At 42.1% G+C, this 23,072-nt stretch overlaps 5 protein-coding genes and 1 long non-coding RNA gene across 12 annotated transcripts; 3 read left to right on the top strand and 3 right to left on the bottom strand.

Annotated features, from left to right (window-relative positions):
- The first annotated feature begins 98 nt into the window (after positions 1 to 98).
- Positions 99 to 2,146, top strand: LOC116927005 (tRNA (uracil(54)-C(5))-methyltransferase homolog). The gene is made up of 7 exons (XM_032933925.2): positions 99 to 309; positions 407 to 542; positions 612 to 743; positions 812 to 978; positions 1,050 to 1,640; positions 1,709 to 1,797; positions 1,862 to 2,146. Exons 1-7 carry the CDS (start codon positions 224 to 226, stop codon positions 2,080 to 2,082), a joined length of 1,422 nt encoding a protein of 473 aa, XP_032789816.2. The 5' UTR covers positions 99 to 223; the 3' UTR covers positions 2,083 to 2,146.
- A 48-nt stretch (positions 2,147 to 2,194) lies between these two features.
- LOC123474741 lies at positions 2,195 to 2,772 on the bottom strand. 2 transcript variants are annotated; one of them, XR_006649734.1, is made up of 2 exons: positions 2,460 to 2,772; positions 2,195 to 2,399 (listed from the first exon to the last, which is right to left on the bottom strand). It is a non-coding gene; the product is annotated as an uncharacterized LOC123474741 (long non-coding RNA). The 2 variants fall into 2 exon arrangements; XR_006649735.1 differs by having other exon boundaries at positions 2,195 to 2,396.
- Positions 2,748 to 7,893, top strand: LOC116927003. 2 transcript variants are annotated; one of them, XM_045177238.1, is made up of 12 exons: positions 2,748 to 2,925; positions 2,993 to 3,286; positions 3,342 to 3,673; positions 3,760 to 4,479; positions 4,564 to 4,895; positions 4,961 to 5,565; positions 5,641 to 5,947; positions 6,015 to 6,263; positions 6,338 to 7,167; positions 7,249 to 7,418; positions 7,476 to 7,598; positions 7,690 to 7,893. In XM_045177238.1, exons 1-12 carry the CDS (start codon positions 2,871 to 2,873, stop codon positions 7,762 to 7,764), a joined length of 4,092 nt encoding a protein of 1,363 aa, XP_045033173.1. In that variant the 5' UTR covers positions 2,748 to 2,870; the 3' UTR covers positions 7,765 to 7,893. The 2 variants fall into 2 exon arrangements, with proteins under 2 accessions (XP_045033173.1, XP_045033174.1); XM_045177239.1 differs by having other exon boundaries at positions 7,678 to 7,893.
- A 791-nt stretch (positions 7,894 to 8,684) lies between these two features.
- Positions 8,685 to 17,131, top strand: LOC116927002 (afadin). 2 transcript variants are annotated; one of them, XM_032933923.2, is made up of 12 exons: positions 8,685 to 9,377; positions 9,465 to 9,654; positions 9,750 to 10,186; positions 10,252 to 10,522; positions 11,183 to 11,521; positions 11,619 to 12,086; positions 12,201 to 12,583; positions 12,657 to 13,002; positions 13,082 to 13,756; positions 13,841 to 15,903; positions 15,971 to 16,275; positions 16,364 to 17,131. In XM_032933923.2, exons 1-12 carry the CDS (start codon positions 9,258 to 9,260, stop codon positions 16,413 to 16,415), a joined length of 5,649 nt encoding a protein of 1,882 aa, XP_032789814.2. In that variant the 5' UTR covers positions 8,685 to 9,257; the 3' UTR covers positions 16,416 to 17,131. The 2 variants fall into 2 exon arrangements, with proteins under 2 accessions (XP_032789814.2, XP_032789813.2); XM_032933922.2 differs by having other exon boundaries at positions 9,465 to 9,657; positions 9,747 to 10,186.
- A 538-nt stretch (positions 17,132 to 17,669) lies between these two features.
- On the bottom strand, positions 17,670 to 20,504 carry LOC116927008 (SH3 domain-binding glutamic acid-rich protein homolog). Of its 4 annotated transcripts, XM_032933930.2 has the most exons (8): positions 19,917 to 20,503; positions 19,628 to 19,822; positions 19,433 to 19,558; positions 19,214 to 19,364; positions 18,934 to 19,011; positions 18,620 to 18,751; positions 18,341 to 18,413; positions 17,670 to 18,156 (listed from the first exon to the last, which is right to left on the bottom strand). In XM_032933930.2, the coding sequence occupies exons 1-7, from the start codon at positions 19,959 to 19,961 to the stop codon at positions 18,376 to 18,378; spliced, it is 765 nt and encodes a 254-aa protein (XP_032789821.2). In that variant the 5' UTR covers positions 19,962 to 20,503; the 3' UTR covers positions 17,670 to 18,156; positions 18,341 to 18,375. The 4 variants fall into 4 exon arrangements, with proteins under 4 accessions (XP_032789821.2, XP_032789823.2, XP_032789822.2 ...); XM_032933932.2 differs by lacking the exon at positions 18,934 to 19,011 and having other exon boundaries at positions 19,917 to 20,504; XM_032933931.2 differs by lacking the exon at positions 18,341 to 18,413 and having other exon boundaries at positions 19,917 to 20,502.
- Positions 20,505 to 20,634: 130 nt separating this feature from the next.
- On the bottom strand, positions 20,635 to 21,227 carry LOC116927009. The gene is made up of 3 exons (XM_032933933.2): positions 21,071 to 21,227; positions 20,886 to 21,012; positions 20,635 to 20,817 (listed from the first exon to the last, which is right to left on the bottom strand). The coding sequence occupies exons 1-3, from the start codon at positions 21,143 to 21,145 to the stop codon at positions 20,672 to 20,674; spliced, it is 348 nt and encodes a 115-aa protein (XP_032789824.1). The 5' UTR covers positions 21,146 to 21,227; the 3' UTR covers positions 20,635 to 20,671.
- Between the last annotated feature and the right edge of the window lie 1,845 nt (positions 21,228 to 23,072).

Below are 23,072 nucleotides of genomic sequence, written 5' to 3'. Positions count from 1 at the left end.
GGTTGGTGGATCTGAATGAGTAGTATTTCCAATTTTAAATTGGCGCGACACCGCTGCCTCTAAGGCCATAAAGCGGCAGAAATACAAACTACAACCAGGGAATACAATCAACAAGCAGACAACAGTTGTATGAAAGTCATGCTGATTTTCATGGTTGCTAATTACAATCTTTGACTTAAATATTAAGTTTAGGGACTCATTTAGTCATCTGTGTTTTCGTGCAATGTACCAAAAATTATGGGACGTGATGCGGCGCGTTGTTGTCCAGAAAAGGTTTATTCACGACCAAGTTTCTCAAGGAAGAATACAGTAAGGAACTAAAAGAAAATATTGTCCTACAGCAATCAATCCCGCCTTTTTTTATTTACTTTATTTTTATTCGTTGTGTTATGCTTTGAATTTTCAGTGTTAAAGATTCTCAAAATTCTCTGTCTACAACAAATTTGGGGACTGATAAAAAGGATGTAAATGAACTGAATGCAAATGAATCATATGATTCTTTAAAGGAAGAACTGGCAGACGCTGTCACACCACTGTGGAGGGTTGGTTCTTTACCTATATTCCAAATCCCGAGCAACAATTTGATTATGTTTTGATTTCTGATATTTAAGATTCCATATCATGAGCAACTCAAAATAAAAAACCAGAGAAATTTTGAAATCATGGTCATGTTAACAAAAAGGTTGAGGCCCAACTCCAATTCCAGCAATATCATCTGCCAGTTGAAGGAAACTCTACCGTCAGTGAGTATTGCCAAATCCAAACTGTCTTCTACAGTTTTTCATTTTTAAATAAAAAATTCTTGGTGCAGCCAGTTACCTTGCATTACAGGAACAAAAATGAATTTCATATTCGTTATGATTCTGATGGAAGGGCAGTTGTAGGACTGTGCGTTGGACAAGCTTCTAAGAACACCTTAAGGTGTATCACCGCAGAAAAACTACTCAATACGCACCCTTTCCATTCAAATGTGGCCCAGTATGTGGTAGTCAGTAGAACTTGTAGTTTATTCTTGTACTTGATAAATGTTATTTCCTCTGAAAATTCAGACATCTCCAGGATTATATCCAGCATCAGTCAAAATGGAAAATCTGCGAACATTTCCAACGTGGTGGAAACTGGAGGGGTCTGACTATTCGTTCGAATTACAAGAACGAACAAATGGCTATTGTCACCATTCACCCACAAAACTTAACAGGAGAAGAAATTCATTCTGAAATGGAGCGGATGAAAGATTATTTGTTGGCCTGCCCTTTGAGCAATCAACTTGTTTCAATTTACTATCAGGCATGTCTTCATACGCGCTGTACTGCCGAACAGTCACCATTCATCCTACTGCACGGACAGTCTCACATTTACGAGCGCATCGGCGAATATGATTTTCGCATCTCTCCGGAGTCGTTCTTCCAAGTCAATACGCAAGGCGCTCAATTACTATACGAAACTGTAGCCCGTCAACTTGCCCCAGAGAGATTATCCACTGTCGTAGATCTCTGTTGCGGGACGGGTACGCAGGGGCTTATGGTCGCACGCCATTGTCGTGGCGTCATAGGTATTGAGCTTTCCCGATCCGCCGTAGAGGATGCCCGTTTCAACGCTGCTCACAACCAAATTCATAATGCGGAATTCTTCGCTGGCCGGTAAAATTTCATTCGTTATCAATTCTTTTTACATGTGGGATAACCGTGTTGTAACTTGTAATCAATAGTGTGGAGAAACTTTTCCGACCCCTACTCGAACAGCTGGATGCCGCACCAGATATCGCCGTTATCGTCAATCCGTCTCGTGGCGGAGTCGGTAAATATACTTACTTTCTTATGGTAATTGAGTAAGGAGATGATGTATTGAAATTATATCCCAGATGATCGAGTCATTGAGTTACTGAGAAGCAACCAACGTGTTCGTCATGTCGTTTACATTTCATGTCAAGCTGATGGCCTTGCCATGAACAACTTCGTGAGTCTTTGCCACCGGCCCACCCGTAAAATGAATAGTGAACCTTTTGTATTGAGGAAAGCCATCCCAGTCGACATGTTTCCACATACAGACCATTGCGAACTAGTTCTCTCGTTTCGTCGTTGACCATTACATAAAATGTTGGATAATTGTTGAAGGAATACAGGAAAAGAGAAGTTTTTAAATTGTATTTTCTGCATCTCCCATTGGATTTTTATTTTAATTGTTTTGTTCGGCCTTTCTGAAGGAAGTGAATAATTTTTGAAAAATTCTTGTTAACTTTTCTTTGGCTAGGTGGTGTTTATGCTGCAGCTTGTCTATCCTGTTGGCCATGAAGCCTCCAGCCATGTTTTTTAGATCCTTCAGAAAATGATGAAAAGACTGGATGTAATTGTTGTGCCCTGCAACACTCTTTACAGACAGTATAGGTTCTGAGGTCCCTGCTGACCAGAAACATGATGATATGAGAAAAAGCAACATGGGTCCAGCCATTTTTTACTCACAGCTCCAAACCAATTTTACACAAAGCTGAGCTTGAGACAGAAACACAATCCAAAACCATGCACAAACAGTCTATTCGTTATATTGATTGATCGCGAAAGATCTACAGCTCCTCTGTGCCGTGTGAACACGAATAGTTTTGAATTTGAAAATCACCCCAAAAAATTGCTCATTTATATTCTAATTAAGATTTTCAGTTGGAATAAGCCATTTAAAAAAATTTATTTTGGTAAATGTTCAAAAGGCAAAAACTATGGTAAGATATCGATCGATACTAGCAGACGGGGCAAAACAAAAGAGCGAATTGCACGTAATTTTAACCCCAACTGGGGCAGCAATTTGCGCTCTCACACACGTGGTTTTGCTTTTAGTCGTCAATCATTGAAGTAGAGAATTTTAATGTAGCGTTTGCCATGGACAAATTATTGAATAGTTGTCCTCAATGTCGAGAGCCATATTCAATCCGCTGTAAGTAATAGTGTCGTTGAAACGATAATAACAACCAGTATCATTATCAACTCTTCTTTCGTACTAGTACCCTCGACCAAATATTATAGTCGATGCGGGTTGCCCCTAACATTGCAGTGTGGACATGGTGTTTGCTACCACTGTGTTGTATCTAAAAGATCTAACCAAAAGCATGGCACAATTGTCACCAAGAATGACCCTAATGCTACCGAAATTAGCTGTTCAATCTGCCATGTTGTCTCAACCATTTCCCATGAGGCAGTAAGAAATGTTTTGGCATTGATTAATTGTTACCAATTGGGTCTCCTTCAGCTGGAGGAGCTCGGACTTGAAGTGGCTGGAGAGAACATTCGCTTCAAAGGTGCATACATTAAGTGGTAAAGTGCCATTCATTGTTTGTAATCTTAATTTTCTAGATGGAAGTGATGGCTTGTTTGTCCCCAGTAGTCCCCAGCCTACTCTGGAAAGACAACCATTTATTACTCCAGGAAAATGTTCCACTCACAGTTTTACAATGGAATTTTGGTGCTATGAAGATGAAGTTCCATTGTGTAAAGGTTGCAGGATCTCTTATCATCTTCAACATGATGTTGTCAAAATTATAGACAGAAACAAAGTTGAAATGGAAGTGTTTTATTCGGTAGCTGACGAAACGGTGCAGTTGGTCGATGAAATGAAGAAAACTTGTAAAGAAATTAAGGATCAAACCAAACGTGTCCAGTCAGAATATGACGTCGCCATTAAAGAGGTGATTTTCTTTTTTTTTTTTTTCTAGTTCTATCATTTAGGAAGCGATAATTATTTCGTTTTATTATACGTTTTTCTTTTGCAAAGATGAGACGACATTTCAGCGACTTGCATGCAATCCTAGCTGCTCGTGAGCAACAAGTCCAGCATCAGTTATTTGGAGCATTCCAAGAATGCACTAGTCTGCTAAAAAGCGTGGAACGGCATTTGCGCGATGCATCTCAGGATGTTAGTTCTCAATTGCAAAAGGCAGCAACTGCTGTCAGCAACCATATTCCGCCGAGTCGATCATCCATCACACGATGGACGGAATCGATTCGACACTTTAATATCTACGAAACTGTTATAAAAGAAACATTGGCTAATATAAATTCGGTTACTTTTTCTACAACGATGGAACCAATTCCAGAGTATGCCGATCATCTTCTCCATGATTCAGTGGCTTCCGTCAGCTCCGCCAGTGGCGGCCGCATCTTCTGGACCCAACTTCAAAATCAATATGGCGATGTTAAGCAAAAGACGAACAGGCAGCTAGTCGACAATTTGAATTCAAAGTCTCCATGCGAAAAAACAGAAAATAAAAAGGCCAAAAAACATCCGCGTGTGATATCACCGTCGATAGCAGCTAATCATCAGTACGAAGTTGGAACCGATTTAACTGGCCGTGTCGTCCACATCGATGCGGAACGTTTCTACGTTCATGTACAAAGTGATTCATCTTCCCAAGACGCTATTAGTGAACTGAACCAGCTGCAGACCCGAATTCAAATGTGCGAAAGAAATCCCGCGCCTGGATTGCATGACCTGGTAAGGACACCTAGCGGAGGAAGCCGACATTTGGTTCTTCTATTGTTAGTTAGCAAAAATAATTCCCAATTTCTTTGTTTTTAGCACACCGGCCAGCTGGTGGCTGGACTGTTTGAGGGACTGTGGTACCGTGCCCTTATTGAAGACATTAATCTCAAGTGCAATGATATAGTCATCTTTTTCGTTGACTACGGTAATCGGGATCTGACAAGCGTCCAGTCCATTCGAACGTTGAGCGACGACATGATGAATTTGCCGGCTCAAGCTGTCCGTTGTGCTCTACCTAAAAACACGGCCATGTCAGAACTCCACGTATTAATGAACGAAACCCAACTCATTCATATGCAAGTGGATCGCGTGGAACAGGGCGGAGTAGGTCGGCTTGATGGACAGGAACTTACTTTGTGGATCACACTGTACGCAAAACACTTTGTTTTATTGACATTTAATTCTTTGTTCGTACATGTTTATCGATATTTAGGCGTAAACCAGAGGATTGCAAAAATGATGGTACGATAAATTCCCAGGAGAATCCAGTGGATCCATTTGTAGCCTGGCCACAATCTAGAATCCATAAAATTCGAACTATTCCCACTCCACCTCCACCGGATGCCATGGGAACCAAAAGGAAACGATTTCCTGCCAAGGACTGGGTGCCCACGGTAGTGAATTCTGCTAAATCGCAATCCACCATGTCTATGAAATCAACGGTCGAAGATGTACCTGCGCCCATCGTCTTACCGATAGCCCTGAACCAAATCCAAGAAAATAGTCACCGTATGAAAATAATTACAAGTCACTTGAATTCAACTGGAGATTTTTACGCCCGCGTCGAGTCAGCTCAAAAGACATACCTCAATTTGGTTCAGCAACTCGATAGTCATTTTTCCATGAGCTCTGAATTGCTAGAGCAGCTGAAACCAGTGGATGGGATGACCGTTGGACAAGTGTGCGCCGTCAAGTTGGACGGCCAGTGGAATCGTTGTCGGGTTGTTGGAATAGTGGATAATAAAACGGCATCGGTGCACTTGATGGACGTTGGTAAAAGAGTCAACTCTTCCCAACTCTATCGACTGGAACAACCACGTAAGTTTGTCTGATAATCTACTAAAGTATATGTGTTATTTTATAGTTTTAAATTATATGTGGTTTCAAAAATAGGATGGATGGCAACGCCAGTGCTGGCTTTCCATTGTCGTCTTTGGGGTATCCGTCCAGCTGGACACGCGACAAAGTGGTCAGGATCTTCATTCGATAAAATGAAAGAAGCCATTAAGATGAGCAGCGCCCTTTTCGTGCAAGTTTATTTTATCCAGGAAGAAGAAATCGAAGACAGCGGAATATTTGCCTCTGTTCATTACGTCCGTTTCTATTACGAGTACATCAAGCCAGGTGGACCCATGGAATTCGATCAAACATTGACGTCTTGTTTTAACGATATGTTATTCGAACATGGACTAGCGCTCAGGTAAAGCATGATGTGATGCTAAAGTGTGACGTTAATGCGGTACATCCTTTTTGTGTGGGTTCTGAAGAGATCCGATGCTGGTCACTGTCCAGCCTTTGCCTAAACGTTGGCTGCCTAGTGTCTCTTTACCACCCGAATTGGAAAATGCCACGCCCATCTGGTTGGATGATGAAGGGTTCATCTATTTCCATCGACCTCGTGGCCCCACTAATCACGTGTCAGTCATTAACAAGTTGCTCGCATGGCATTACGGTAAATCAACACCTAATGCGAACGATTTGACCCATTGGATCAAAGATGAACCTTGTGTTGTCCTGTAGGTTAACATTTTTAAAGTTTTAGCGTTCAATTACGTTATCTAAATTTCACTGTCGATCGATTTTCGCGCAGGTACACCGATTCGAAATGGTACAGAGCAATCGTTCAGTCGTGTGATGATGAGAACCAGACGGCTTCAGTCTTTTTCGTTGATTATGGCAATTCTCAGCTAAATGTCCCTTATACGAACTTGAGAAAATCATTACTGTGCTACGAATACCCGATCCAAGCCCACAGATGTCGATTGGCCAGGTTTCCTGCGCCCGGTGTTAAACCAAACGAAGAGCAATTGTCCACATTGCACGAATTACTCATTGATAGACGAATCACAGTTACAGTAATTGGCACGGTAGCAAACGAATCGATGGGAGGCGTAGATCCGGTGGTTGAAATTCAATATTCTGATAAAGGAGGTAGAATTTTGGATGAGATTTTTGATCTCTGGAATCCCGGATACAGACATGATTCAACTTCAAACAAAATTGTTGCATCCGTTGTCCAGACATCGTCACCGCCTTCGCTAGTGTCTGACGCAGCGCCTAATCCGGCGCCGACTGTGCCCCTCAGCAGCGTCGATCTAGACGATTCCATTTTTGATGTCGCTTCTTCTGAATTCTCCGACGACGTTTATCCCATTTTCAATTTTGATTTGGTTAACAGTCTCGAATTTAAAGAGATGGACCTGTATCGGCCGCTATTCGTGCCCAGTCGTGTTTCTTTGCCTGTTCGTATTCTTTCCATCGTCGATCCGAAGGAGTTTCTTGCAGTCATCCAACCGACACGACACTGGTTGAAAGACAGTCCGTCTCATTGGCAGGAACAGGTGGACGGTTTTGGCCGTCTTCAAACAGAACTTCAGCGTTCCGCGCCACTTTTCCCAGATATTGATGTCGGAGAATCGAGTAAAACATTTTTTGTATTTGAATTTTTTATCCTTAGTTGATTTCCCTTCCCGTTTTTTTTTTTTGTTTGTTTTATTTTAGAGAGTCCATGTGCTTGCCGGTACTCGAAAGACGATCGCTGGTACAGGGGGAAACTTGCCGGTTATGTTGATGATGCCCTGAGTATCGTCAAAGTAGAATTGGTAGACATTGGCATCACTTTGGAAGTACGAAGTTGCCGCGTCAAACAGTTGCCAACAGAGTACCTTAGTGTTAGTTGCTGTAAACTTTAAAAATTTTTCTTCTTCTAATTCTATTGCTCTTCACAGTTACCGCGTCATTCGACAACATCCAGATTGATTGATACTATCGTCCCTCCATTGTATCCTCCCAGCCTGCGCCACTTACGCGATTCTATGAAAAATAACAAGCAATTTACGGCTTTTTTCAAAGTAAGTTTTAAAAATAATAAACTAATTGTTGTGAAATGATATTAAATCTATACTTCACCGCTAGATGGCTAATAAATAGATTATTTTTTAGGAGGTTAATCAGCCACTTCAAATGAGGTTATTTTACAGAGATAGAGACGGTAAAAACATTCCAGCCATTGAATAAAAGAAAAGAGAATGTTTTATGCGAGTCAACTTTTGCAAGTTGTTTGGAGAAGTTATATGGTGAATTTTTGTTTCGTTATGTTCCTGTAATATTTTAACCAAGAAAAAGATAAAGAGGAATGGTTTTGCTCGTTTTTGTTCTTTTCCTGCAAATCCCTGATCGTTTTCGGAATGAATAATGAAATACAGATCAAGAAACCACAATAACAAAAGTGTTGCTGTGATTGGTCAGTGTGGTGAAAATCATTGTAAATATTCCAACTGTCAGAGACTTTGTGGGTTCCCAGACAGGCACGATATGATGGATGAGTAGGTTTCCCTTTTTTTAAGTGTTCCCCTCTCTTTTTCTTTCTAGAACACTCCCCTTGGGTATCCCTTCACATACCTGTATCCAGTGTCCACTACCTTTATAATCCATTTTTTTTTCTCTTTTCTTTTTAATTTTCCCCCGGAATAAGAAAAACAACAAAAAGGGAGTAGCCTCAAGGTTATTTATTACAAGGAGATGCTACTTGCATCATCAAGCGATCCATTGCTTCCTTTAAATAACTGTATCAGGTAGATAATCGACGATGGCCTCTTAAACCTATTTTTATGTTTCGAGTGTTTGAAGAGCAAACATGACCAACGTGATCATAGTCTGAAATAATCTGCCAGAGAAGTGACGAACATCGTCCTTTTAGAAATTTAGTGCCAAAAACGGGGAAGGCAAGCAACCCCGATTTTTAGTATTCACGACGTAAATGGAAAATGAAAACCACCGTGTTCTTTGCGAAGCACGCCAATGTCGTCGCGTGGACGTCGTCGATAGCTCGACACGCTGGACGCTGACACATATTAGAAAAATAAAAAGATCTGGCAACGTGCGCTTGGTTAGAGGGATAGGAGAACGCCTCTTGGCATTTTTTTTTTCTTTCGATATTCCTTTAGCCTTTTTATTCCTCTGGCAGAGTGTGTTTGTGTGTGTTAGTGGGTGTGTTCCGTCCAAAGTGCCTTTTGTGTATGTCTGTGTGTGTGCCTTTTTTTCCCCTACTCTTAAATCAGTTATAATCAAATCTCTTAATATTACATGAAACCGATTGGTTCGATAAAGAAAACGAAAATGTGGCTACTTTATAAGGGAAATACCGTTGCTATGAAGTTTGTTTGACGGTTGCCACTTCCTTGAGAGACACCCCCGGGTACATTATTGTGTTACCTTATGCCTTTACGGATGACACCTCCACTCGTTGACAACAACGACTATCAAGTGATTCATAAACGCTCCGCATCGATTTAATAAGAAAAACAGGAAGAGACCAAATTAACAGGAAGGGTTGGTCCTTCCTTGTTTGTTTTCTTCCTCAGTTTATCTGCTGCCCTTATTACAGACTCTCTCAATGAGAAGTTGCTTCACTGCCTTTATACATTTTCTTTTGGTCCTGCCAAACAAGTGCCCTTGTTAGATATTTGTAGAAAAATAGTTTTGTGGCATCTAAAAAGTGTGTGCTGCTCATGCCTGCTATGATGGAGTTTGAAGACAGGAAGTGGCGGGATAGAGAGGCTCTGAAACACATCATCGGACAATGGAATGCGAACCGGCTAGACCTCTTTTCCTTGTCGGAACCCAATGAGGTATTTGTCAAGTGCCTGTACATGTTTATTGATTCCATTAGCCCTGCATTTAACACGCACATATTCTTTTAAAATGTACGATCATAGGAATTTGAGTTTCATGGGGTGATGCGTTTCTACTTTCAAGATGCTGGGCAGAAAATTGCCACAAAGTGCATCAGGGTTTCGTCGACAGGCTCAACCCAGGCTGTCATTGAAACTCTGATTGAAAAATTCCGACCAGACATGAAAATGCTTCACATGGCTGAATACGCACTCTACGAGATCCACCCCAACGGTGGTATTAACTTGACAATCATTTTAGTGGTTCTTTTGCACAATGTTTAAATTCCTATTTTCCTTCTTTTTTTAAACCTTTGGTACACAAAGCAGAGGAGAGATGCCTTGGTGTCGATGAGAAACCTTTGTTGGTGCAGCTGAATTGGCACAAGGACGACCGCGAGGGCCGTTTCCTATTGAGACGGGCCGATGAGAAATCGACTTTGCCGGCCCAACAACCACCAGAAGAATCCAGCTTTCGGCGCAAATTATCTAAACGAGAGAAACGCAACGCCAAAAAGGAAAACAAATTACGCAAGTTGAAGAGTTCGGAACACGATGGTGGTGGTTGCAACGATGGCGAAAACGGTGGCAAAAATGGAACAACGGTGGCCGAGAAGCTTTACACGGAACTTCCGGAAACGAGTTTCACGCGCTCGATCAGCAATCCGGAAGCTGTGATGCGTCGTCGAAGACAGCAAAAATTGGAACGTAAATTACAGCTTTTCCGGTCAAAAGATGGCGGTCCGGACACTGGCGGAACACTTAAAGTAAATCCTGCATGTCAATTTCATTTTACATTGAAACTAATTCAACACATTTTTATTCATCGTAGATTTATGGAGAGAGTTTGTGTCGTGATGTGCCGTACAAGACGCTGTTGTTGTCTGTTCGCGAAACGGCCGCCTACGTTGTTCGTGAAATGCTGGACAAGTATGCACTCACCAGAGAGGATCCATCCAATTATTGTCTTGTCCAGGTGACGGGTGGATCTCAACAGACTGGCAATAACAACAGTGGGGGCAACAACGAGCCACCTAGCGAGTACATCCTGGAAGACGACGAGTGTCCTTTATCTATTCTCATGAACCACACTCCAGGGACAGGTAAGAGGATGATGGCATCGATCGGTGGATCGTGTGCATGTTGTCTATTTAATTGCTTTTTTTGGGACGGTGCTTTTACTGGCTGCGTGTGTGTACGTTCGGGCTCACCCAGTTCGTCGTTGCTATGGGCAACACACACGTAACTCTGAGTGACGGATATAAAACTCTTCTTTTTTAAAGGGCAAAAGTGGGTCGCTAAGCAACGCGGCGACAAGGAAAGAGAAACTGGCGAGAGGGTTTCATTTGGATGGGCGAATCTCCTAATGGATTCAGTTGCGTCTCGGTTGCACGTCTGGTTGGACTCGTCTCTCATTCGTTTCCGTGCAAACAAAATTAAAAGGAAAAAAAAAGAAAAAGAAGGATTAATTCACCCAGCTTTCCGTTCATTTTTTGGGGTGGCTCTTGTCATCAAGCAAAGGCAGCAACGGAAGGAAAATGATAGGCATGTGGTCGTTTTCGGCTGGTCACCGAACACGCAACAATTCTACTTCCAAACGCGAAATTTTACTAGGTTTCTTTTCAATGTTTGAACCAAAAAGTGTTGCCTCTCACACCAGTTGGGATCGATAATCGGAATATCGATGCTTTTTCGTTTTCCTGCATTTCTCGACCGACTCTTAAAAACTCAATTTTTTGTTGTTGTTGTTGATCGTCCAACAGGTCCAGTCATGTTTCACGTCCGGAGACGACCAGCTGACAGCAATTCACAAGCTGCACGTCGTCGCAAAAAGAAGCTCAGCGGAAGTGGAAGCCAAGGTGGAAACAACCAGAACGCCAATAGTTCAAACACGGGATCCATCAGTCGTTTGGGAGGTGGTGAACTGGCATCGCCGGATCAAGATCCTGAACAACGCACTTTGCCCTATTTAGTCGAATTGAATCCAGACGGAAGTGAAGTCCGTCAAGGCAATCAAGTAAGACGACATTTCGTTTCGCCTACTGTGACCGAAGTCGGTTCAGAACGACCTGCTCCGCCACATCCGTCGTCACCTATCGCTGGTAAATGATTGAATTGCTTCTCTACTGGAATTTTCCGGATTCATTTTTTTTCCTTTTTCTTTTTTCTTTTTTCTTTCTTCGTCTTTTCGATGTTCAGTTCCGTCGATTCAACTCTTTGGGCCGGGAATACATCCGCGTCATTGCGTACTCGCCCATACGGAAGGCATGGTGACATTGACGCCTTGCAGCCCCCAAGCGGAAACCTACGTCAACGGCCAGAGACTGTGCGAGACGACTTTATTGCAACATGGATGCGTCATTCGTTTCGGTCGCAACGCCTATCAATTTCGTTTTATCGATCCGGCCAGTGAGTTCCGCACTCCGGCTGCATCGACAGCTCTCAATTACGAACGATTTACGGGACAACCTGGTGGTGGAGCCAATAGAGCAGTTTCAGCAACCCCGTCAGCTGGTAATATTATTACGGCGACGGCCGCTGTCGTCGCTCCTCCTCCTCCTGCTGGACCTGTTATGGTGGCTGGAACTGATCCCATTTTACCCGCCGTCCTCGAATTACCAGAAGATGTGGAAGACGCATTCCTACACTCGTTGATTCCAAATTTGGGTACGTGGCTCAACTTTGGATTTGGTGCCTTAGTACTTTTGTTTCTGTTGTTTCTGTTGTTTCTGTTGTTTCTGTTGTCACGGACGCAACGTTTATTCCACGTTCTCTTCACAGATACCAGGCAAATTGTCTTTCGGCTGGCTCCAACCTATTCGCTTTACTTGATGGCCCGCTATCGCGCCTCAACTCACTTCCGCCCGGAATTGAACCCTATGGAAAGGGCCCAACGTTTGACATTGACATTAAGCCGCGTAGGAGCCATGATGCAGGCCATCGTTCAAGAGCGTTACGCCGATCCACCGTCGTTGGCCTTTTGGATGGCCAATGCATCAGAGTTGCTTCATTTTCTCAAATCGGATCGCCACATTTGCGCCTTTTCCTTGGATGGACAAGATTTATTGGCCGAGGCTGTCCAGATTGCCTTCCGCAACGCCAGCGTTTGCCTGACTGCCGAGCTACTGCAGTCGATGCCACCGATGTTGTCACCTCCGTCTATGGTACCAATCGCAAATATTATCAATTTTACCCCAATCAAAATTTATTTTGCTGGTTTTTGGCTACGTGTCACAGGTGGCGGAGGGACAGCCGGAGCAACCGGAAGAAGAAGCGGCAACCGCCCAAGTGTTGTCGGTCCTCTCATCGACGATGGGCTTGTTGCGACGTTGCCGAGTCAATGCCGCTCTAACAATTCAACTCTTTTCCCAACTGTTTCACGCCTTGAACGCGGCGTTGTTCAATCGCCTGGTCGGACTTGATTCGCCGCGTTTGCCCGCTTCAGCATCGCACCATCTTCTTCCGCCGGCGGGGGCCAATCTTTGCTCTCGTCAGTGGGGCCTTGCACTCAGCAGACGACTTCGACGTTTGGAAGCTTGGGCCGAACGCCAGGGACTTGAACTGGCCGCCGATTGTCACTTGGGTAATTCAATTTTGCTGATGGTAAAGTCAACGTCGATTGATCAATAGTAAATGAAATTTTTATTGAATGAATGAAACAGCACGAGTGATGCAAGCTGCGCATTTACTTCAGTCGCCTAAAAACACAGCTGAACAGTTGATCGAAACTGCTTCTTCGTGTTTCAAGCTCAATTCTTTGCAGTTGAGAGCCCTGCTGGAACGTTACAGACCATCACCGCAGGATGGCGAACCAGCGAACGCTATTCCGCCGCAACTGATTCAACATATTGTGCGCGTAGCCGAAGGCACAGCCGACGAACTTCAGTTGGCCGATGGTCGTCCTCTTCGATTGGATGAAGATTCTCAATTGGCCGTCCCTTTCCTTTTGCCTGATGACGGATATTCTTGTGACGTTATGCGCGGCATCCCCACTGGATTAATGGAAGTCCTCGGGCCGCTTCAGCAGGCCGGCCTTTGTCGTTTAACTCCTCAACCGACATCGTCGGGATTATGGACCATTTATATGGGTGAAGGATCGACTCCAGTTGTTGCTTCCCCTCAACAACAACACCATCCTGTCCGGGCACCTTCAGCTGCTGGTGAAGCGAGTCAATCGTACCCGCCACAGCAGCAGCAGCAGCAGCAGCAGCAGCTGCAGCCTGAACTGCAATTGTTGCAATTACGCAAGGCCAGTGATTCCATGGGTTTGAGCATCGTGGCTGCCAGAGGCACTGGCCAACAACAACTAGGCATTTACATCAAGTCTGTTGTCAAAGGCAAGTTTTTTCCTTCAACCCATTCTACGTTTAATTTTGGGACTGAAATTGAATTCTTTCGATTTGATTTGTGTCATGTTTCAGGAGGATCAGCCGATATCGATGGCCGTTTACAGGCTGGTGATCAATTATTGTCTGTCGATGGCTACAGTCTTGTTGGCATTACGCAGGATAGAGCAGCAGAGATTTTGATGAGGACGAGCCATACGGTTCGCCTGGAGGTTGCCAAACAAGCTGCCATGTTCCATGGATTGGCAACGTTACTCAGTCAACCGTCACCGACTTCAACCGTTTCACGTTCCACATTGTCGCTCAATAAAACGGATCCCGTCCAGCAACAACGTCGTCCACCTTTACCACAACAACAACAACAACAACAGCAGCAGCAGCAGCAGCAGCCACCGTTCCAGGAACGACTTGTCGATTGGGATCGTCCTCCCACGTCGCATCGAATGAATTCCAACAGCAGTCCCAGTTTGGTCGCGCACAACGAACCTCAGCAACAACAACAACAACATCAGCAGTCAATGGGCCAGGGCCGTCCTCTCCAACAGATGGCACCTCAGTTGCGCAACGCCAATTCTCGATCGGTGCCTGCCCTTCACAACAGCGAACCGAATGTTGGGATGATGAATCAATCGCAGGAAGGAATTCATCATTTCCAGACTGAGCAACAGCAGCAACAGTTTTACGCTCAGCAGCAGCAACAGCAACAACAAAGAGCCATGATGAATCAACGCGCAATGTCGGCTCAGCTGCTGTCTCAACCGCGTTACCCTAATCCTCCGCAACAAGCGACCGAACCGACCAGTCCTACTCGTACGACCGCCACGCAGCAATTACAACAAGTACAGGCAACCCGCTCTCGCTCTGTTCAGAATCTCAGTGAAAATCAACAACAACAACAAAGAGGATCAACGACAACCTTGAGAGCTCGCCATCCATCGGATGAACGTCAGTACCAGAATATTGCCCTTTATCAACAACAACAACAATTGCAATATTCCGGCCAAGGTCCCAGGCCCCAGTATGCCCAACAACTTCCTCCACCTCCACCTCCACAGCAGCAACAGCAACAGCAACAGCAACAGCAACAACAACAACAACAACAACAACCAAGAGGATTATTAAGTCCAGTCAGTCGGACATCAGGAGTTGTCGTTCCGGCATCCGTAGCCCATTTACGTCATCCGTCAATGGGTCAACAACAGCAAAGTAGTGAATCGCCTCCACCGCCTCCGCCGCCTCCCGTCTCCACCCATCCTCTGGTAGCCGCCGCGGCGGCATCCACCGGCCAGCTACAACAGCAGCAGAATCCATGGGAAAAAGAGGAGAAGGAAAGAGAAACGGCCATGCGTCGTCAAGAAGCTGCACGCCAGTGGATGGAAGAGCAAATTGAAGAACTCGAATCGTTGGGCTTAGGCAATCGGACGCAAAAACAAGAAGAGCAATTGCGAGCTCTCAAACTGGAAATGGAATTTAGAAAACGGGCCATGGAAGCAGCTGAAGAGGAAGATGACGATGATGGCGAAGCAACAGGCGATCGACGCGGAATGCTCCGCCTTGTCCAGGAAGATTTGGAACGAGCCAGGCAATGGCGACTGGAGAAACAGCAGCAAGTTCAACAACCGCAAGTTCAACAACCGCCGCAACAGCAACAGCAACAGCAACAGCAACAGCAACAGCAACAGGTGATGGCGATGACCAACGGGATGAACAACAATAACACGGCAACGGTGCCGGATCAGGAGCGCATGCGTAAGATCGAAGCGTTCCAACGAAAGCAACGCGAATTGGAAGCCACTCAAGCTGCCGAGGAGCGCATCATCCGAGAAGCTCAAAGACGGAAGGAAGAGGACGTGCACCGACATCAACAGATGCAGCATCAACAACAGCAACAACAACAGCAACAACAGCAACAACAGTGGAGACCGACATCTGGAACGAACGTTTCAGGTCCACCTCCATCTCTCATGTCTGGTGGTCAAAGATTGGCGGAAAGTGCCACTGTTCAGTCGTCGTCAATGGATTCGCAGCACACCTCTTCCTCGTCCAGCACAGTAACATCGACCACCACCAAAAGAGTCTCTTTCTTCCAGGAAACGACTCAGTCAGAAAACAAGATAAACAGCCGCGAAGATCCTGATGTAAAACAGAATTACCCTTCATTGTTTGATCGATTCAGTAATGTTCTATTTATGATTGATAACACAGGCGTTTATTCTCGAAGCAGAAAACATGCTGGCCAATACGCCACCAAAGTCGTCTGCTAGTAGTAGTGGCAGTACCAATATTGACCAACTGTTGCTGACTGGCATAAGCACGCCTGGCGTAATAGGGTCTCAGGAAGTGTATCGCGATCCCAGACTGAAGCGGCTGGCTGAGCAACAACAACAACAAAAGACTCAGTTGAAACCTGGGCCTGAAAAGTTGACGTTTCAAGAGAAAATGAAAATGTTTGCTCTGGAAAGTGGAGAACAAGCAACTCCAAAGGACAAATCTAAAATATCTAAAGCCCAGTAAGTGGCACCTTCTGCTGTAAGGACACAGACTTTTACATGTTGCTGGGTACTTTACTCATTTTCTGTCTTCTTTCCTTATTCGCAGGAGAGAAATTGAGCTGAAACCCAGTCTAACGAGTGAAAAGACCAGCAATTGATGCAAGTATTCTGACTCCACTTTTTCCAAGTATTGATTCCATCCACACACACACACACACACACAAATAAGTATCTTTTTTTTTTCAATTCTGTTTTATATTTATCCTGGACAGATTCATGTTTAGGCTGTCTGTTGCTAATATTTGAACAAAATCTCTGTAGCCTTTTCTCAGCTCTTGGTTTCCAGTTTTTCCTAAAAGGCAGACTTTACCTTCCCGTGCCCATTTGCTTTATTCCAAGCTTTTGAAACGAACCTTTCTTAATGTATAGCAAATACTTTTCGTGTAGACTTGTGCAGAAACTGCACCTTGGAAGTCCTTCTTTCCTTTCCGACGACCAAAATTATTATTCATTTCTGTTTTGGCAGCACTCCCTTCCTCGTCTTAAATGTTCCTTATAGAACGAACATCTGAAAAAGAAAGACAACACAAGCTATTTACGTTCTCTCCTGTAATTTTAAGATTACCACTTTTCCCATCTTATATTGCTAGAGGAAGAACTTCTACAGGTTGTTAGCCCCCCCATTACTATCCCGACGATTTGACGCAAAACTGTAATAAAAATTAACGAGTAAGTCGTTTGTTAAAATCTTCAAAATGCGGTTAATATTGCGCAGGAATAGCTACCCTTTCTCGATCTTTTTTTCTTTACCCATCTCGTCTGTAATTTGCTAGAGCGAACAAGAAAATACATTAGACAACGTTTGGACAATTTAGTAACGAATTTTGTTTTAGGTTGAATTCACGTGTTGACGTGTACTAAATCGCAAGGTAAACTATCGCCATTGGTCGTGCATACCAATCAAGATTATTAGAAAAGCCAGTACCCAAGGGTTCTGAGTTATTATTGGTTGTTTGTACCTTTACAGAGTCGGTCATGATCGACTTCTTGAGTGCATTACTAAAATTTGGAATTTCAGTTTGGGAATTTGAAACTTCCGCTCAACAATTGGCGGCGTGGCAAGTTCCCATTTGCTCGTATATTTAACTCTGAACGTTTCTTTCCTTTTTTCTTTCCAACGAGATCAGGAATCACGAAACGATTCGTGAAAATGACTGAAGCTTTGATATTTTATTTACACTGGTCACGAAAAATGGAAAGCCCAAGTTCGTAAGGGAATAAGGAAAAATCGACGGCAATTGCCGTATCGCTGAAATTGTGTGGGTTTGTCTTACAAATGGGAAAGAAGACGAAAAAGCAAAAAAAAAAATAAATAAAAAATAAATAAATCCGGAAGAAATTACAATGCAAAATAGTCACTGAAATGATTTTTATAAAGTTCTCCCTCATTTATCCTACATAATTGGTTTTCCGTTCGAAAATCTTAAAGAAAACAATGAGCAACAACTTTCGCTACAATTTTGTTTTTGTTTTTGAGTCAAATTTTCCAGGGTTACTTTAAGTTAAACGTTACACGGGAAGTTGTTACACACATCAAAGTCACACGTACAGGTAAACGTAACAGAATTAAAATGCTGGGTATTTTAAATAAGATTTGAAGAGGGCAGATTTAAACGGGAGGGGAGCAAATTTAAAAAGGTCGGTAAAAACAAAAAGAAAAATTCATATGTATATATGATTCCAATTCAGCAGTTCACCCAAATATTCAAATGGCGACAAATGCTCGTCGCTTTGGTATCATCGGTAGAGAAATACACCAACTCGATGGTGGACAGGCGGCGAATACGGCAGTTGATGTAAAATCTGGTTTCTTTCGTCCTTTTGTTGTTCAAACTTCCCCTGGAAAGCAAATATGAGATTTTTATCCTATGGTTTGCAGAATAGCATCATCCCCAAAACTGCAACATTTTAAGGTAAAAAAACAAAAACAAAAAGCCATAAAAACAAGATGGAAATAACCCAGCAAAGAAAAAATTAAAACCGCAACCAAAACGAGTTAATGAGACAACAACGGAAGGGAAACCTGGAAGCTGTTTGTAAGAGAACTCAGTGAAACGTTCAGCAGTGGCCACCGTGGTCAGACATCTCCATCGAATCTGTGATTTGTTTGAAGTGTTGCGTTTTGGTAGTTGTGGTAAAAAAAAAAAAAAATGATAAAAGAAAGCAAGCCCAGTGAAGTAAATTAAGAAATAATAAAATAAAAATGTAACTGAAAGGATAAATCAAGCATTAAGTATTAGAGCAGGATAAGCCAAAACAAAGCTGCAGTAGCAGTAGGGCTCGTATTGAGACACCAGTTTACCATCTTCGTGAGGTAAAGCTGTTTCCTCCTCATCGTCTTCTTCTTCCTCGTCTTCTTCTTCCTGTTCAGTTTGCTCTTGTTTTACTTCTTCTACTTTCACCTCCTCCTCGGTAATAATAGCAGTTGTTGCATCTGTAGAAATAATTGCCATTCAAGTGACCCAACCACCAACAAGGAAAGAAATGCAAATTTGAAAGAACAGGAGTTGCAAGAAACACAAGATGAAAAACGTATTCGACAAAAAAAAGGGGGGGGGGGCAAGCAAAACCGGAAAAGAAAAAATACGTTAGAAACATAAAATGGCCCTTGTATACCTCCCCCAGGTAGCTTTTTGTATTTTAATTCAGTGATACTGTCAGCAGTGGCCACTGTGGTCTCCATTTCCATTGAATCTGTGAAATAGTGTTGTGAAGTTTGATAGAAAAAAGCAAGCCAAAATGGGTGGAATTAGAAAACAAGACAAAAACCAAACAAATCAGTAATAAAAAAATAATAAATAACCCAAGCGAATTAAATTAGAAAAATCAAAACCAATGTACAAGACATGACAGCATTAGAACCATCTGTTGTCTGAATTATTCATCAATAACTTACCTTCATCTTCACCCTCTTCTTCCTCTTCTTCCTCCTCCTCCTCCTCTTCTTCCTCTTTAACCTCTTCCTCTTTTACTTTTTCAGGACTTTGTCTGGGACTAGGGACAGCTCCATTGACTTGTGGAGCAACAACCTCTTTCTCCAATGAGACCTGCACAAACATTTAATATGTGGTGTAAGTTGGACGACAAGAATCATTTTTGTGAAATGTTAACTTACATCCCTACTGCTGTGAGTTGAGATACTGTGATTGATGATGGGTACCTGAGGAAGCGATCCACGAGGTAACTTCAAAAATTCTTCAATGCGATCATTTTCAACTGCCTCATCAAAGCCTTCATAATCCTGACAACCAGCAATAAGCACAAGTGAGCCAAATTACATAAAATTTATTAAGTGACCACAATTCCTCACCCCACAATAAGAATCCTCATGATCATCATTGAAAAACTGTGGTGGAACAGCATTCCTAGCATTGTTCCTGCCGACAGCATTCTTCCTCATGAAAGTCCTCTCATCCTCGTTGTTTGGGTCACAAATGTCTATCACCTTAAAATTGACACCTTTGCTCTCCATGATAAGCTGTGCCTTCATTTGTCGCTTTTTCATCTGGTGGGGAAAAAATACAGGTTAAGAAATTCCTCGACAAAAGCGCCTATGGGGCAAGGGCGGAACCCAGCAGCAAAGGGTTGACGTCTAATACCTCTTTATTTCCAGAAACCATGGAAATGTAAAATTTCACAACCATTTTGGAACTAATCAGTTACAACGTCGGCAACAGTGAACGGTCGGGCAACCTGAAAACACCTTGATCACCACAGAATTCGAGATTTATTTTTTATTTTTTCAAGTAAAAACTGCAAAGCTTGACGACGAAAAGAACAGAGCGGTTGGTTGATAAGGTTTCACAGAAGCAGACGAATGAGAAAGCGTCTTTTTATTTTAAACTAAAACTCGGCTATCTCGGCTACGGAGGAGTACAAATGACTAAACCTAGGGAAATATTCCTGGCGGGGAACGGATTTCTGGTTGGTTTGATGAGACGAGGCTATTTTTACTACCCTTAAACATCGGCGAGGACGATGGCAAGGAACTAAGAATTTCCGGGTTTGCAAGTTATGTCAAATCAGCGATATTTGGCGGCCGTCTTGCCTAGTAGGCTACAATTCTTATGGCAGTACTTTGCTGTTGCGTACAATATCCCATTGTACAGCAACAACTTCTGCAATAGAGATTAATGCAAACAAATCCCTTTAGAATGATTTGGATATATTAAACACAAGGCACCATCTCTCTTTTTAAAACTGCATTGACCTCCTAACGAGTGGAATTTTTAATAATATTGCATCCCAGTCAGGATTTTGGTTGATACATTAAGTTTGAAAACTTAATTAGTAATACATTACATTGGAGACAACAAATTGCATGGTACCTGACTATATATTTATGAAACACTGTTCATGAATTTTGAAGTTCATCAATTTTTTGTTGGTGCTTCTCTGCCAATTCTTCACTATCAATTGTTCTTTTCCCCTCATAACTTAAGTTGTTCAACCTGTATATAGTTACATTTTGCATATTGGCTCTTCTCGCCATCTTTTCCGCTGTCAAGTAAAACCCAAAGAAAAGGTATGATACATTTATAATCACATAATTTAGAAGTGCATGATACCCAGAGTTTCTCCATCTTCTATCATTTTGACTCCCATTTTTTTATTTTTGTAATAATTATAGCCAAGGTAAGCAAGCAAATTCCAAGCAGCGAAAAAGTAGGCAAAGGCAAATCTTCTTTCCCATACCTGGAAAAGACATTGTTCCAATAAAAACAAGGTCATTAAACATAGAAATTTTAAGTACCTCAGCTTTTTCAAATGGTATAGGGCTTGATCGCGAACGCACCCATCTTTTTATCCATCTAAACCCAAACTTCATGACTGAAAAATAAATAGAGGCTTATTATTGTTCTTATCGCTCCTAGTAAACCATAGGTGGTGCTGTTTGCATATTTCAAGCATTATTTTTACTTTTTAAATGCTCTAATGATAATTATTAAATTTACCTTAATAGAAGGAATATCCTGATGTAATTTCAATGTTTGATAATATTGTTACTTACAAATTAATTCAAAGTACTGAAGTTTGTATAAAATAATAAAATACGGAAGTTCTGGCGCGACAGCATTGGCGTTTTCCAATAATGTAAACGAAAACATTCCTTTGCTTAGTTGAATAATAATCTATGAAATAACAAGATTTTAAAAAATTGAAAAGCCTTGTATTGCGTTTATAAAAATGAAAAACAAACAATAGACGTTTATTGAAATATGCGATGACGGCAGTCGAATGTTATGGAAAATGAAGTAAAGAAAATTATAGTCGTAGCTCGCTGCATTGGTATCGCATTGGACTGCGATGCCAAGGGTAAGCTGGCCCTGGGATCAAATCCGGTGGGCCCGAATTCCGACGACTGGGCCTTAAACAAGAAACCCTGGCGATCAGGGGGCTTCTTTCAACAACTTTTAGTTAAATGGGTTTTGTCTAAAATTTAATTTTAAGAATTTTGAACCTAGCCAGCGATTTTTTGGTGCAAAATCCATTTCTTAAGGAAAGTTTTTGCTTGTTCAGGGGTCGCCGACTGTTTTCCAGGGTGAACCCGTTTGTCTTTTTTTCTATTTGCGTGATTTCCGTAAATCTCTGTAATTTCTAGTTTTTCCCAAAATAACGTAAATTTCCGCAATTCTCGTACTTTTCCCTAAATTTTCGCTAATAATTCCCTTTTTTCCGTGATTTCCCTCTTTTTCCAAAATTTCTACTATTACACTCCGGATAAACCAAGAGAAAATGGAATCAAATTTTTAAAAATTGATTTCATTCTATTTTATTCATAATATCAAGCTACATTTATTGTTAAAAAATGGGGGCAGGTGGGTAGAATAAGTATAGTAGGGGTTGTAATCGGGGCAATCGGGTCGAAATACTCGATTGATTAGTTGTAATTATCGGGTTGCACATACCCCGATTTAGCCCCGAAAGCCCCACCCCATTGCCCCGAAACGTGAATCGCGATTGACACAAAAGCACACCGATATGTTCGTGGTTGATCCCTAGTTGTTATATCTTAGTTGTTTAATGATAGGGATCATACGAGACGCCAGATTTAGTCCATTCTTCCTCAAAAGACAGAAAAAGTCCAATTCGAATAAAAAAATAAGCAATTCTAGATTTTTTAGTGCCCTTTTCAAGTATTTACGTCGTCTGCTATATTTAATGTCTAGCGACCACAGAGTTGCCATATAACTACACAACAAGAGAATGCTCCCAAATAATGTCGTTTTGTAAAAAAATTATACGAATTTACCAACAGTTCACGAGTAATTCACCTGTAATAAACCTGAATTTGTTCAAATGAACTAAATAATCATCCAAAATATTTTATCGGACGTTCTAAGGACACTTAATATTATTTTTGTAATTTCCTTAAATTTCCATGATTTCTACCCTTTTCCCGCTCTTTCTCATGGGGGTGAACCTCATGGTTCATTAGCGTGATGGAATTTGTATGTTATTATTTTATATTGTTGATTATTACACTAACAAAGTATTGTTATTTGCTTACGGTTGAGGATCTAAGGCGGGGGTTTGTAAACTCGAAAAAATATTCTTACACCCCAATATTTTAAAGCAAAAATTATGAAAATTACCAAAAAAATGAAAAAATATAAAATATCTTTAAAAATATTTAAAATCCGCAATAATTATACCTAATAAATTGAAATTCTCACACGGGTGCAGCTATGACCCTAACGGAAAAAAGTAAATTAGAAGAACCCTACACTCTAAATTTTTGGTTTCTACCTTTT

This window comes from Daphnia magna, linkage group LG7, assembly GCF_020631705.1.
Source record: "Daphnia magna isolate NIES linkage group LG7, ASM2063170v1.1, whole genome shotgun sequence".
In the NCBI taxonomy this organism is placed as follows: Eukaryota; Metazoa; Arthropoda; class Branchiopoda; order Diplostraca; family Daphniidae; genus Daphnia; species Daphnia magna.
Note: the sequence above shows the minus strand (reverse complement) of the source record. Positions and strands in the feature narration are given on the sequence as shown.

What these genes read in the sequence shown, in the direction of transcription:
- LOC116927005 (XM_032933925.2), top strand. Translation starts at nt 224, where the DNA reads ATGTACCAAAAATTATGGGACGTGATGCGGCGCGTTGTTGTCCAGAAA. An exon ending in TTCCATTCAAATGTGGCCCA is followed by an intron (nt 979 to 1,049) that starts GTATGTGGTAGT and finishes CTGAAAATTCAG; the next exon opens with ACATCTCCAGGATTATATCC. An exon ending in GCGGAATTCTTCGCTGGCCG is followed by an intron (nt 1,641 to 1,708) that starts GTAAAATTTCAT and finishes TGTAATCAATAG; the next exon opens with TGTGGAGAAACTTTTCCGAC.
- LOC116927003 (XM_045177238.1), top strand. Translation starts at nt 2,871, where the DNA reads ATGGACAAATTATTGAATAGTTGTCCTCAATGTCGAGAGCCATATTCA. An exon ending in AGAGCCATATTCAATCCGCT is followed by an intron (nt 2,926 to 2,992) that starts GTAAGTAATAGT and finishes CTTTCGTACTAG; the next exon opens with TACCCTCGACCAAATATTAT. An exon ending in TATTGATGTCGGAGAATCGA is followed by an intron (nt 7,168 to 7,248) that starts GTAAAACATTTT and finishes GTTTTATTTTAG; the next exon opens with AGAGTCCATGTGCTTGCCGG.
- LOC116927002 (XM_032933922.2), top strand. Translation starts at nt 9,258, where the DNA reads ATGCCTGCTATGATGGAGTTTGAAGACAGGAAGTGGCGGGATAGAGAG. An exon ending in TCCGTCGTCACCTATCGCTG is followed by an intron (nt 11,522 to 11,618) that starts GTAAATGATTGA and finishes TTCGATGTTCAG; the next exon opens with TTCCGTCGATTCAACTCTTT. An exon ending in ACAGCCGCGAAGATCCTGAT is followed by an intron (nt 15,904 to 15,970) that starts GTAAAACAGAAT and finishes TTGATAACACAG; the next exon opens with GCGTTTATTCTCGAAGCAGA.
- LOC116927008 (XM_032933930.2), bottom strand. Translation starts at nt 19,961, where the DNA reads ATGGTTGTGAAATTTTACATTTCCATGGTTTCTGGAAATAAAGAG. An exon ending in CAACTCACAGCAGTAGGGAT is followed by an intron (nt 19,365 to 19,432) that starts GTAAGTTAACAT and finishes ATGTTTGTGCAG; the next exon opens with GTCTCATTGGAGAAAGAGGT. An exon ending in CAAAAAGCTACCTGGGGGAG is followed by an intron (nt 18,752 to 18,933) that starts GTATACAAGGGC and finishes TTATTTCTACAG; the next exon opens with ATGCAACAACTGCTATTATT.
- LOC116927009 (XM_032933933.2), bottom strand. Translation starts at nt 21,145, where the DNA reads ATGAAGTTTGGGTTTAGATGGATAAAAAGATGGGTGCGTTCGCGATCA. An exon ending in TACCATTTGAAAAAGCTGAG is followed by an intron (nt 21,013 to 21,070) that starts GTACTTAAAATT and finishes TGTCTTTTCCAG; the next exon opens with GTATGGGAAAGAAGATTTGC. An exon ending in AGAAGATGGAGAAACTCTGG is followed by an intron (nt 20,818 to 20,885) that starts GTATCATGCACT and finishes TTTACTTGACAG; the next exon opens with CGGAAAAGATGGCGAGAAGA.